Here is a 13910-nt window from a genome sequence, read left to right as displayed (position 1 = left end):
CTATAGGGTGCATTTGCAGAATTATATTCACAGATGCATTCTCTTTTGCCCAAAAAGCACACAATCTGCAGGGAGCCAATCCATGTAATATTTTATGAATTCCCACTTTGGAAATAGAACCAGTCTGACTCAAGATTGGGATAGACAGACAGAGTCAAACCTCACACCCTTAATGCACTGTCTGAGCTGAGATGTCAGCTTTTCTTAAAAATAAAACCTTAAGTTATCTCAAGAATGTGACTTAAAAGCAGCTCTGAAATTTAAGTATTAAGGAACCGAACCCTGCAACCCATTCTAAAAGATGAAAGATTTAACAGCAGTCTAGGTTTATTCAGTATATCCTTTCCTATTGGAAGGATGTTGTGAAACTTGAAAGATTTAAATAAATTTACAAGGATGTTGCCAGGGTTGGAGGACTTGAGCTATAGGGAGAGGCTGAACAGGATGGGGCTGTTTTCCCTGACGCGTAGGAGGCTGAGGGGTGACCTCATAGAGGTTTATAAATCATGAGGGGCATGGATGGGATAAATAGACAAAGTCTTTTCCCTGGGGTTGGGGAGTCCAGAACTAGAGGGCGTAGGTTTAGGGTGAAAGGGGAAAGATATAAAAGAGACCTAAGGGGCAGCTTTTTCACGCAGAGGGTGATGCGTGTATGGAATGAGCTTCCAGAGGAAGTGGTGGAGGCTGGTACAATTTCAACATTTAAGAGGCATCTGGATGGGGATATGAATAGGAAGAGTTTGGAGGGATATGGGCCAATTGCTGGCAGGTGGGACTAGATTAGGTTGGGATATCTGGTCGGCATGGACGAGTTGGACTGAAGGGTCTGTTTCCATGCTGTACATCTCGATGACTCTATCATTTCATTTGCATGACACTGTAATCTCTTGATATAAATTCTGTCTAACGATCCTGCTCCACAGGTACCTGATGAAGGAGCAGCACTCCAAAAGCTAGTGCTTCCAAATAAACCTGTTGGACTATAACTTGGTATTGTGTGATTTTTAATCTTAAATCTCCACCTTGCTCTCACAGAGAGCTCTGCAGCTTCAGCTTCCTGTCATGCTCCAGTGAGGTTCATTTCAGGCTTGTGTAATAGGACCTCATCTTTCAGTTAGAAACTTTAGAGCCTTTGATTACGACATCAAATTCAACAATTTCAGACCATGATCTTTGCCCCCTTTCACAGACCTTTTGTTCTTTTTACAGCCTTCCCACTTTCATCCATTTAAAATACATTACAAGAGGATGCTTCTCTATTAAAGGCTGAATCGTGACACAAACCCAAACTGTCTACATTAATGAATGAAATTGACTCTAAGGAACACCTGACCTCCTGTTCAGAAAGTCCATCGATAATTTCTGAAATCTCATGCTCGCTCCTCGCTATAGTTGCTGGGAGCCCAGCTCCCCTCTGTCCCACTCTGAAAAGACAAAGCAATTGCATATTTTACCAAAAATATTTTAAACTGTGATGAACAACACATTACATGACGCATCCGTGTTAAGATTGGTTCTACATTTGTAATAAAAAGCTAATATTTTCCTCATTAGTCTATTTTGAAATCACAGTATGCACTTTAAGGAAACTTTCTTGGAGATTATGTAACAGGGAGAATTCAGATGACTTCTGTCGTTCTGAAGCTATTTAATCAATGAATGAACAGTGACGATCTGATGCATTACTTGGTCCACAGCACTCTTTGGCATTATGAGCTGGATCTTCTATCCATTGACCAGAAATGGATGAGAATCTCAAGCTAAATCACCAACTGATTCAACGGTCTGATGCAATGAAATAGCTTTGAGAACCAGAGGTTCTTTGAGCCACAATTGACTTGAGCTTGGAGGTTAGAGGTTAATCTACAATCTGGGAGAGGGTTGTCTCTGTTGAGATAACAGATCTGTATTTTTTAATGACATAGCGAGAGGAAAAAGCAGTCATTCAGTCATAGTATTTTGCATCACACAATGCTACCATTCTGCCCAACTACTGTGTTGACAACCTATTTAGTCCCACTGTTCCTCTTTTTTACCCCCAAATTCCCTGCAACATTCTTCATAAAATGTTTCATTTTTCTTCTGAAAGCTGCTATTGAATTGGCTTCCACATGCAATCTGACAGTGTACTCCACAGACACCACGCTTTTTTGCACCTTTGTCCATCGCTTTAATTCAATGCCCTCTGATTAACATCAAGTGGAAAGAGTTATTTTTAATATATCCAACTCTTTGACAATTTAACCACATCTATCAAATCTCCTTCGTTCTTTGCCCTAAGGATAACTCTTGTTTCTCTAGGCTATGCCAGCAACATAATCTCTCAGCTCTGAAACCATCCTAGTAAATCGCTTTGGCACCTTTTCTAAATTCTCTGCCCTTACTAAAGCCTAATAATCAGAATTAGTCACAATATCAAATGATTCCCAAAAGTGAGCACAATACTCCAAACATGGTTCCACTAAGGTCCAGTATGGCTGTAGTGAAACTTTCCACTTTTATGTTTCATTCCCCCTGCTTTTAGGACACAATAATTAATTTGTCTTCCTAATGACTAAGCTTGCATTTAACTTTGAGATTCATATATTAGTACACCTGGATCCCTTTCTAACCTCTGTTTTAAAATCTCACCACAAATAACATGTTCTTGCAAAGTGGCTAAGTTCCCACTTTTCCGTATCATACTACATCTGCCACATTTTTGATTAGATTAGATTTACAGTGTGGAAACAGGCCCTTCGGCCCAACAAGTCCACACCGACCCGCCGAAGCGAAACCCACCCATACCCCTACATTTACCCCTTACTTAACACTAGGGGCAATTTAGCATGGCCAATTCACCTGACCCGCACATCTTTGGACTGTGGGAGGAAACCGGAGCACCTGGAGGAAACCCACACTGACACGGGGAGAATGTGCAAACTCCACACAGTCAGTCGCCTGAGTCAGGAATTGAACCCGGGTCTCAGGCGCTGTGAGGCAGCAGTGCTGCCTCACTGTGCACTCATTAACAAACCTCATCTCTTTCCCAAAACTCTACCTTGACAAATTTCCTTCCTGCCTATCTTGGCGTCATTGGCAAATGTAGATATGATACATTCAGCCATTGCAATCACATCATTGATATGGTTTGTAAATAGTTCAAGCCCTAACACTAATCCCTGCAACACATCATTAGTTATAGCCTGACAACTAAAAAAGACATTTATCTCTATCTGCTTCCTGTTTGCTAACTAATTCTTTATCCATCGTATGTGTCAAACTCAGACACGCTCTACAGAACTAGCAATAGCTTTAGTTAAAAATTTTCTATTTTAAATATTGGTAGAAACTCATGTTTTTACATTTTAGTTTTTTTTTCTCAAATTCTACTTTCATGACCCTAGCCAACTTTTGCTGATCTTAAAATTGGACAAATCTTCTAATCTACCACTAATCTTTGCAGATTTGTACAACGCGTCTTTCAATTTGATACCACTTAACCTGGCTGAACTGTGGATAATACAAGAATTTACAATCTCCTTAAAACTCTGCCATTACATCGCTACTATTATACCTTTTAAACCCGTTTCACTGTTTACATAACTAGTTATGCCTTCGTACCTTTATAATTGCCTTCATTCAGATTTAAACATGATTCTGACACCCATATTTGACCCCTTCAATGCAAAGTTGTATCATGTTATGATTGTTGTCACTTGGATGTTACTTTACAATAGATTTATTGATGAATCTTGTTCCAGTCTTCATTATAACGTCCTGAATAACTTGCTCATCAGCTGACTCTAAAACACACCACTCTAAGAAAATGCCCAGTACACGCTGCATACTCATTTTCTCAGCTAGATTTGCCAATCTGAATCTCTCAGCCTACATGTGCAGTGAAATCAACCATGATTATTGTGGCACTTTTCTTACATGGCCCATTATTTCTTCTCTGTCTTTAACATAATGCATAGCACATCAGGGCACTGTGAAAGATGTGAACCACCGCTGGCAATGGACAGTAAGCATACACATGAAATCATATCTGACACCATCATCATTCCTGAATGTCCTGTCCCACGTGTAGGATAGACCCAGCAGATATGGCAGCACAGTGGTAGACAGTTGGGATGGAGTTGTCCTTAGGAGTCCTTAACTATGACTCCAAATTCCATGAAGTGTCAGATTCAAGTTAAGCATGGGCAAGAAAACTTCCTCCTGATTATCACTTACTATTTCCCCTCAGCTGATGAATCTATACTCCTTCACATTGAACAAACATGAGAGGAAGCACTGAGGATGCATAATATACTGTGGCTGGGGAATTTCTATGTCCACCAGCAGCAGCAGCAGCTCCACAGCAATGCTAGGTCTTCGGAAATTGGTGAGGAAATCAACAAGAGGGAAAAACATACTCAATCTCATTCGTACCAATTTGCTGGCTACAAATGCATCTGTCCATGACAGTATCGGTAAGAGTGCTCAGCTTACAGTCCCTGTGGAGATGAAGTCTTGCCTTCACATTGAGAATACTCTGCATTGTGCTGTGTGGCACTATCACCATGCTAATGGGACAGACTTTGAATAAATCTCTCAACTCAAGGCTGGGTATCCATGTGGCGAGCAACAGCAGCATTGTATTCCAGCAAAAGGCTAAAGCATTCACAGCAATCTTCAGCAAGAAGTGCCAAGTTGATGATCTATTTCAGCCTCCTCCAATGGTTCCCAGCACGACAGTCATCAGTCAATTCAATTCATTCAACATGATATCAAGAAACAGCTGTAAGCACTGGATACTGCAAAGACAATGGGCCCTGACCAATATTCCTGCAATAATACTGAAGATTTGTGCTCCAGAACTGCTCCCCTTGCCTAGACATTCTAGTATTGTTACAACACTGGGATCTACCAGACAATGTGGAAAATTGCCCAGGTATGTCCTATATACAAAAAAGGACAAATCCAACCCCCCCACCAATTACCACCCCATTAGTCCACTCTTGATCAGCATTAGAGTGATGGAAGGTGTCATCAATAGTGCTATCAAGCAGCACCTGCTCAGCAATAACCTGTTCAATGACACAAAGGGAGAGTGACAGCCCTTGACATCGAGGATGCATTCAATCAACTGTGACATCAAGAAGCGCTAGCAAAACTGGAATCAGTGGGTATTAGGGAGCAATTCTCCACTGGTTGGAGTCATACCTAGCACAAAGGGAGATGGTTGTGATTAATGGAGGTCAGTTATCTCAGTTCCAAGACATCCCTGCAGAAGTTCCTCAGTGTTGTGTCCTAGGCCCAATCATCTACAGTTGTTCCATCAATGACCTTTCCTTCACCATAAGGTCAGAAGTGGGGACATTCGCCAATGATTGCAAATTTTCAGTTACTCCTCAGAAACTGAAGCAGTCCATGACCAAATGCAACAAGATCTGGACAATATCCAGGTTTGAGCTGATAAGTGACAAGTAGCATTCACGTCACACAAATGCTAGGCAATAACCATCTCCAATTAGAGTCAATCTAATCATTATCCCTTGACATTTTGTGTCATACTGTCACTGAAACCCCACTATCAACATTCTTGGGGTTATCATTGACCAGAAACTCAATTCATCACCTAAACGGTGCTTAAAAGAGGTAAGAGGAATCCTGCAGTGAGTAAGTCACCTCCTGGCTCCCCAAAGCCTGTGCATATCTACAGCATGATGGAATACTCCCTACTAGCATCAAGGTGTAAAGACAACAATCTCTCCATCAATGTCAGCGAAACGCAGGAACAGTCATGTCATTGACTCCAGGACTGTCAGCATCAATGGTGATGAGGTGGAGATGGTCGATAGCATCAAGTGTCCAGGAATGATGATCACCAGCAATATGCCCTAGTCTACCCACATTGACACGACAGTCAAGCAAGCAGAAGAACATCTCTTTTTCTGCAGGAGATGAAGAAATTCAGCACGTCCACAAAGATTGTTACCGATTGTTGTAGATGCACCATAAAAACCATCCTATCCAGACATATCAGTGTGGTATTGCAATTGCTCCTCCCAAGGCTGCCTGAAACTACAGAGTCATGAACACAGCCCAGTCCATCACACAAACCTCCACTGACTCCATCTATACTTCCCGCTGCCTTGGGAAAGCAACCAACATAATCAAAGACTCCTCCTACCCAGTATACTCTCTTCCATTGGGCAGAAGATAGAAAAGTTTGAATACATGTATGAACAGATTCAACAACAGTTACTTCCTTGCTTTTATCAGACTTATGAACAGACCTCTCATTAGTAGCAGCAGTGTGAATGATTTACAAGATGCACTGCAGAAATGCAAAGAACTTAGCACCTTCTAAACCCACAATTATCTGCAAGTTTCCCTCCAAGCCACTCACCATCTTGACTTGGAAATGTATTCCTGTTCCTTCACAATCACTGGATCAAAATCCTGGAAGTCCCTTCCTAAAGGCATTATGGGTCAACCAACAGAATATGGAATGCCGCAGTTCAAGGCACCAGTTTACTACCATCTTCTCAAGGACAACAAGGGACAGACAATGAAATGCTGGCCAGACAGCAATGTCAATGTCCCATGAGTGAATATGAAGAAGGTTCTGCTTTCCAGCTCCAGGCCCAGAACCTTGGATACTACAACATTTCAACTGCTCATCCACTCTTTTTTAAAAAAAGGTTGATGTTTTCCATCTCAACTGTCCACCCAGGTAGTGCATTCGCAATTCCCATTACCCTGTAGGTGAAAACACCTTTCCTCAAAGCCAACCAAAAAATCCTGCCTTTCATTTTAAACAATGGTTCACTGGAGATAGACCCTTCAACTAAGGGGTCGTTTTCTATCCACACAGACTATGCCCCTCAATCTTATAAACTCCTAACAGATCCCCTCTCAGTCGTTCCTGCTCTGAAGAAAACAGCCTGAGCTTATCCAGTTTCTCTTCATAGCTAAAAGGGTCCATTCCAGGCAACATCCTGATCAATGTCCTGTGCACTATTTCCAGTGCAACCACATCCTTCCTACAGGTGACCAGGACAGCACACAGTACTCCAGCTTCTCATAACTCCAACATAACCAATCTGCTCTTCTGATTTATTTCACAATTGATAAAGCTTCCTGTATGCCTTAAATATTCTATTAATCTGTCTTGTTGCCTTCAGGGATCTGCAGACCAGCATCCCAAAATCTCTCTGCTCCTCTGAGTATCCTAATGTCAAGTTCTGTAAATTCCTTTTATTTTAGATTTTGAGAGGAAAGTTGATACAGAGGTGGTGAGGATCAGGGAAGACCAACGGGACAGGGATGGGGAGAGTGAAAGATAAAAAGCAAGTGAAGCTTGAGGGGAGAGACTGAGTGTGGGAGTGGACACAAGAGATATTGTTGCTTTCCCCATACTGACCATCTAGGGACATGAGTAACGAGCATATTTAGACCTAACCATTACCTTTGAAATCGTTCCTGCTGTTCCCTTTGCTTGCGAATTTCAGGGAACTGTTTCTCATAATACTCCCTAGTCTTGCTCTCCTTGGCCTTCCGCCGGGGGTTGTTCTCTATTCTTTCAACTTTTTTTTCCCACACCTCCATCAGCTGGTCATAACGCTGGCAAATCTTCTGTTCCTGAAAAACAGGTATCACAAATGAATTGGACAATTAATACTGGAAAACTGGCAGCATTGTGCTTCTGCACTATGAGACTCCAGTAGGTTTTTGCACCAAAACAGGTGATTTATATAGCATTAGGTGATTAAGGGGAATAAGAGAATATCACTGGGTAGACCACATTTTGCTGTCATCTCATTTTTGGCAGATGGATTAACTCAATTTAAGGACCAAACCTCAAACAGGATTAAGGGACAGTAAAAACTAAAGTAGTGAAATAATTGCAGAGGGGGAAGAAAATAAGATTAGATGCTTAGGAAACAATGAAACACAATAGCAATCAGCTTTTCCAACATCTTTAATCAGAAAAACATCAATATTCAGGACTGGAAATTGCAAAATGCAATCATAGGTAGACTCATGGAAAACCATTGAAAACAATTAGTGAGCATAAGAAGCCAAAGATGAACACTTTCTCCTGTACATATAAAACCTTACTCTCTAAGTTAAATTAAAAAAAAGTCACAATGTCTTCTGTTGCTGTGAAACTTGTGTTCTTTTCTCATCGTTGCCTCAAAATATAGATACTAGGAGCAGGGGTAGGCCATTCAGCTTTTCAAGCCGCTTCATCATTCAATGTGATCATGACTGGTCTCTTGTCTCAAAGACATATGCATAATAATTGCCCTAGAGAATGTGGTGCCTTCCTGAACTAGTGCAGCCCACAGGGTGTTGGGATGCCCACAATGAGGTAAAGGAGGGAGTTTCAGATTTTTGGCCAGGCAGCAGTGTAATTACTGCAATGTATTTCCAAGTCAGGATATGAGTGGCTTGGATGGAAACCTGGAGGGGATGGTGTTACCACATTCATAATAAAGCTTTAAAAAAAATTCAAGAATCATAGCATACCCTCTGTTTGCGAGCATGGTTTCTCCTCTTGAAAAAAAGAATCAATTTTTTCCTCATTACTTGGTTCCTAAAATAGAAACATATGCAGAAGTATTAAGACAATGAATAATCTAGATTTGGCAAGAGAATTTTAACAATAGGGTTGTTAACATGCATGGGATTAAAAAAAAACAAAGAGATACATAATTAGATTGAAGGGGAAAGCCTCAGCAGCCAGGTCTCTGACACTGAGCCTGACTCTGTGGCTCAGAAAGGAAGCAACAAGAATAGGACAGCAATAGTGATAGGAGATTCAACGATCAGAGGAACAGACAGGAGATTCTGTGGTCGCAAACAAGACCCCTGGATGGTATATTGCCTCCTGGGTGCGTCAGGGATGTTTCAGATCGAGTCTACAGGATTCGTAAAGAGGAGGGAGAGCAGCTAGAAGTTGTGGTACACATAGGTACCAATGACATAGCAAGGAAAAGGGATGAGGACCTGAAAAAAGAATACAGGGGGTTAAGCTGGAAGGTAAAAGGCAGGAGGAGCAGTAATCTCAGGATTGCTACCAGTATCAACGGCTAATGAGACTAGGAACAGACAGCAGACGAACTTGTGGCTGCAGGGCTGGCGTAGGTGGGAGGGCTTCAGATATATAGATCATTTAGATACCTTCTGGGGAAGCTGGGACCTGTACAAAGAGGACAGGTTATATCTGACTGGAGGGGAACCAACATCCTGGGCGGGAGGTTTGCTAGAGCTCTTCAGGATGGTCTAAACTAGTTTGGCAGAAGGTTGGGAACCGGAGCTACAGATCTGAGGGTGGAGTAACTCGTGAACAGCCAGATACAGCATGCAGAGAGTCTGTGAGGAGGGACAGACAGTTGATAGGGCAAAGTTGCAGTCAGTGTGATGTGTTGAAGCGTATCTATTTTAATACAAGTAGTATCAGGAATAAGGGTGATGAACCTAGTTCCAAGTACTGTTCCACACTCTATGACGCAGCCATTATGGAGACTTGGATATAACAGGGGGAAGGAATGGTTGTTGGATGTTCCAGGGTTTAGATGCTTCAAAAGGAAGGGGGTGGGGAATGGGTGGGGGTGGAGTGGTATTGATAATCAGGGACAGTATCACAGCTACAGAAAGGGAGGTCATCAGGGAAGGCTTGTCTACAGAGTCAGTATGGGTGGAAGTCAAACAGTAAGGGAGCTGTCACTTTATTGGGAGCATTCTATAGATTGACAGTAGCAACAGAGACATGGAGGAGCAGACTGGGAGGCAGATTTTGGAAAATGCAGAAATTACAAGGCTGTTGTCATGGGTGACTTTACTTCCCTCATAACTATTGGAACCTCCTCCATTCAAATAATTTGGATGGACAAGTTTTTGTCAGGTGTGCCCAGGAAGGATTCCTGACACAATATGTAGATAGGCCAACTACAGGAAGGCCATATTGGGATTTGGTGCTTGGAAAGAACAGGTCAGGTGTCAGATCTCTCGGTGGGACAGCATTTCGGTGACAGTGATCACAACTTCCTGACTTTAACTATTGTCATGGAGAGAGATAGGAGCAAGCGGTGTCGCAAAGTATTTAATTGGGGGAGGGGGAATTACAATACTATTAGGCAGGAATTGGGCACCTAAATTAGGAACAGATGTTCTCAGGGAAATGCACGACAGAAATGTGTACGTCGTTTAGGGAGCACTTGCTGATCGTCATGGATGGGTTTATCCCAATGAGGCAACGAAGGCCTGGTAGGGTGAAGGAACCTTGGGTGACAAGAGATGTGGAACATTTAGTCAAGAGGAAGAAGGAAGCTTACTTAAAGGTGAGGTGGCGAGTATCAGACAGAACTCTGCAGGGTTGCAAGGTAACCAGGAAGGAAGTGAAGAATGGACTTAGGAGAGCTAGAAGGGGGCATGAAAAAGCTTAGCGGGGAGGATTAAGGAAAACCGTAAGGCATTCTACACTTATGTGAGGAACAGGAGGAGGGCCAGAGTGAAGGTAGAGCCAATCAGGGATAGTGGAGGGAACTTGTGCCTGGTTTCCCAGGAGATAGAGGATGTCCTTCACGAATACTTCACTTCAGTATTCACTACTGAGCGGGACCTTGACATTTCCGAGGACAATGTGAAACAGACTGAAATGTTCGAACAGGTTTATGTTAAGAAGGAGGATGTGCTGAAAATTTTGAAAAACATAGGATACACAAATCCCCTGGGGCAGTCAGGATATATTCAAAGTTACTACAGGAAACGAGGGAAGAGACTGCTGCACCTTTGGTGATGATATATGCATTCTCGCTGTCCACTGGAGTAGTGCCAGATGATTTGGAGGGTGGCAAATGTTATTGCCTTGTTCAAGGATGGGAATACGGATAATCCTGGGAATTACGGACCAGTCAGCCTTACGCCAGTGGTGGGCAAAGTATTGGAGAGGATTCTGAGACACAGGAATTATGATTACTTGGAAAACCATAGTTTGATTAGGGGTAGGCAGCATGGCTTTGAGGGGGAAGGTCATGCTTCACAAACTTACTGAATTGTTTGTGGATGTGACAAAAACATATTGATGAAGGTAGTGCAGTGGATGCGATGTACATGGATTTCAGCAAGATGTTTGATAATGCTCCCCGTGGTAGGCTCATTCAGAAAGTAAGGAGGCATGGGATACAGGGAAACTTGGCTGTGTGGATACAGAATTGGCTGGCCCATAGAAGACAGAGAGTGGTAGTAGATGGAAAGTAATTAGCCTGGAGCTTGGCGACAAGTGGTGTTCTGCAAGGATCTATTCTGGGACCTCTGTGATTTTTATAAATTACTTGAATGAGGAAGTGAAAGGGTGGATTAGCAAATTTGCCGATGACACAAAAGTTTGGTGGAGTGGTAGATAGTGTGGAGGGCTGTTGTAGGTTGCAACAAGACATGCATGATGCAGAACGGGGCTGATAAGTGGCAGATGGAGATCAATTTGGAAACGGTTTGAATACAGATTTCAGGGTCAAAGGCAGGATTCTTGGCAGTGGGCAGGAACAGAGGGATCTTGGGGTCCCCATCTATAGATCCCTCAAAAGTTGCCACCCAAGTTAAAAATCTCACAACACCAGGTTATAGTCCAACAGGTTTATTTGGAAGCACTAGCTTTCAGAGCACTACTTCTTCATCAGGTGGTTGTGTAGTATAAGATCCAACAGGCATATAACATATGATTTGCAACTATAAATAATTCTCAATACAGAGACGTACATTCATTTGTAGTTTAAACCCAGTGAAAATACTGTTCATGCATTGCACAAATCCAGCCACTCATTGACAGGACACAGTCAATGAGCTTGTTGAAACTATAAACTAATGGAATTTATTCCCAAATTGACCATTCGATTGAAATAGCGAACTCTCAAGTCTGCCTTACTTTGTTTTAAATCATATCAACATTTCCATTTACACTTCAAAGGCCAGATATCATCAATGGAACCTGAGAGAGTGTCGACAGAGGAGAGAAGTGGTTCTTGCTCATGGGGAGCACAATCCATTATTTCTAAATACAGCTCTTGGGAGATTCCCACCCTTCAACATAATTTGAAATGGCTTAAACTTTAAATACTTCATTCACATTTCCATGCAGAAATAAACCAGTTCTACGTTACTGGTAGATTGACTGGAAGAAATTAGACACTAAATTTAGAAACTATGCCATGTTGAACTGGTTCCCATTATCTCTTGTACATGATCTCCAAAGAGGAACAACTCTCACTAGTCTAAATGCAGTCAACTTGTGGACAGTACTGTTCACCAGCCTTGCATTGAGGTTGCAATTACATGTAGTGTTGATCTGGAATACAACAACTCTCAGGCAGCACAGAGTATTAAGAATAGGAACCACCTAAGAAAAACATTCCATTGTTTGAGTTTTAATTTGGACTTTATGAACATGTATTTTGGTGACCAGTCTTTTTTCCCCTTCTTCATCTCAAGATGCTGATACTTGGAGTATATTTTGCTGTAGCCATGGCAGGATATTTCTTTCAAGAGATCACTCTTCACCTGCAAGCTAAGGGCATTCTCAACTATGAAAGGATCAAACTGAACATTACTATCCTCAAAAGAAATCTAAATCCCAGATGTCACTGAGCAATGATCAGGAGAAAGAGCCCGGATTAATTTCTTGTCCTTAGTTCAAGGTATTGATGCCAACTATTGAGGCTCCATTCAGATAAATTGAGACAGAACCTCATAATTCCTTTTACATTATAATTAAGAACCACAGTGCATTTGACAAATGATCCATCATGGAGATCCTGAAGTCCTTGGAATAAATGATTAGCTTAGCTTACATAGATGGATTGCAAAGTTGATTTTGTCAGGATAAGGAGGAAACAATTGTAAGTCATTTAACAAATATGCAGCAGGATTCTCGCTGATCAATAGGTTTTGTTGATGCTGCATCACCCACTGTCTATGAGCATGCCCTAAAAGGAAACAGCACCATCTTTAAACATTTGTGTCCAAATCTTTTCAACATCTGCCAGTAATTTTAAAAGAGATAGAATTGAGACTGTTACAGTTGTATGATTGTAATTTGTGTTTCCCTTCTGCCCTCTGTTAAAACAATCTGTTTGCAATGAATAGCTGTTCCTGGGTAAGTGCAGAGCCTAGTGAGTGTTGTATTTTAACCTGGGTTTATGTCTCGAGTAAATGGAGGACTTCAAACAGTTCAATTAAATCTTTTCTCATTTGTGAAGACACGAAGAACAGTGGGGTTGATTTGCAGCACCCACCCCCTTAAGCTACAACATATAACATAGAAACTCAACCTTTAAATGGGTCTAAGACTAAATTTTTGGTCAGAAAGCAGGCGGTTAATTCTTTTTAAACACAAATAACACTTTTGAAGAAGTTGAGATCCACCCTCTCCCATCACCATGCTATTACAGCTGCCAAACAGAGTCGATTAAGTGGAAAAAATACTCATTTCCAACTTAATTTATAATGTAAGGCAAACAGATGCAAACATATTTCAATTAAATTTTTATATACATAAATAACTTTCATGGAAAGTGACATGAATTTAACGAAGTTAGTGTATAAAAATTAATCAAGTTTAAACAGTAAAACCATATATACTAACTTATAGAACTTCACTCAGTTAACTTCTAACTTCTCATGTAACAAGAAAACTTATCACTTTGCAGCCAGGCAGGCATGTCATACAGACAGAGATTTACAGCAAGGAAACAAACCCTTTGGCCCAACTCGTCCAGGCCATCCAATTTTCACAAATAAACTAGTCCCACTGTCTGCTTTTGGACCATATCTCCCCATATCCCATCCAGATACCCGGCTAATGTTTCTTAAATGACTAAAATGTATTGGTCTCCACAACTAGGTCTGGCAGCCCATTCCAGACACTCACCACCCAG

General features: G+C 41.6%; 1 protein-coding gene across 13 annotated transcripts in view; it reads right to left on the bottom strand.

Moving 5' to 3' along the window:
- Positions 1–13910, bottom strand: part of ncor1 (nuclear receptor corepressor 1) — a 402479-nt gene that overhangs the window by 240662 nt on the left and 147907 nt on the right. For all 13 annotated transcript variants that reach the window (XM_060848164.1, XM_060848169.1, XM_060848173.1 and 10 more), the window contains 3 exons: positions 8506–8572; positions 7442–7614; positions 1334–1424 (listed from right to left, as the gene is read on the bottom strand). In XM_060848164.1, the coding sequence (XP_060704147.1) occupies positions 1334–1424; positions 7442–7614; positions 8506–8572 (331 nt within the window). The remainder of the gene's footprint in view (positions 1–1333; positions 1425–7441; positions 7615–8505; positions 8573–13910) is intronic.

This window comes from Hemiscyllium ocellatum, chromosome 31, assembly GCF_020745735.1.
Source record: "Hemiscyllium ocellatum isolate sHemOce1 chromosome 31, sHemOce1.pat.X.cur, whole genome shotgun sequence".
NCBI lineage: Eukaryota > Metazoa > Chordata > Chondrichthyes > Orectolobiformes > Hemiscylliidae > Hemiscyllium > Hemiscyllium ocellatum.
The sequence above is the reverse complement of the archived record's forward strand: the minus strand, read 5'-3'. Positions and strand labels throughout refer to the sequence as shown.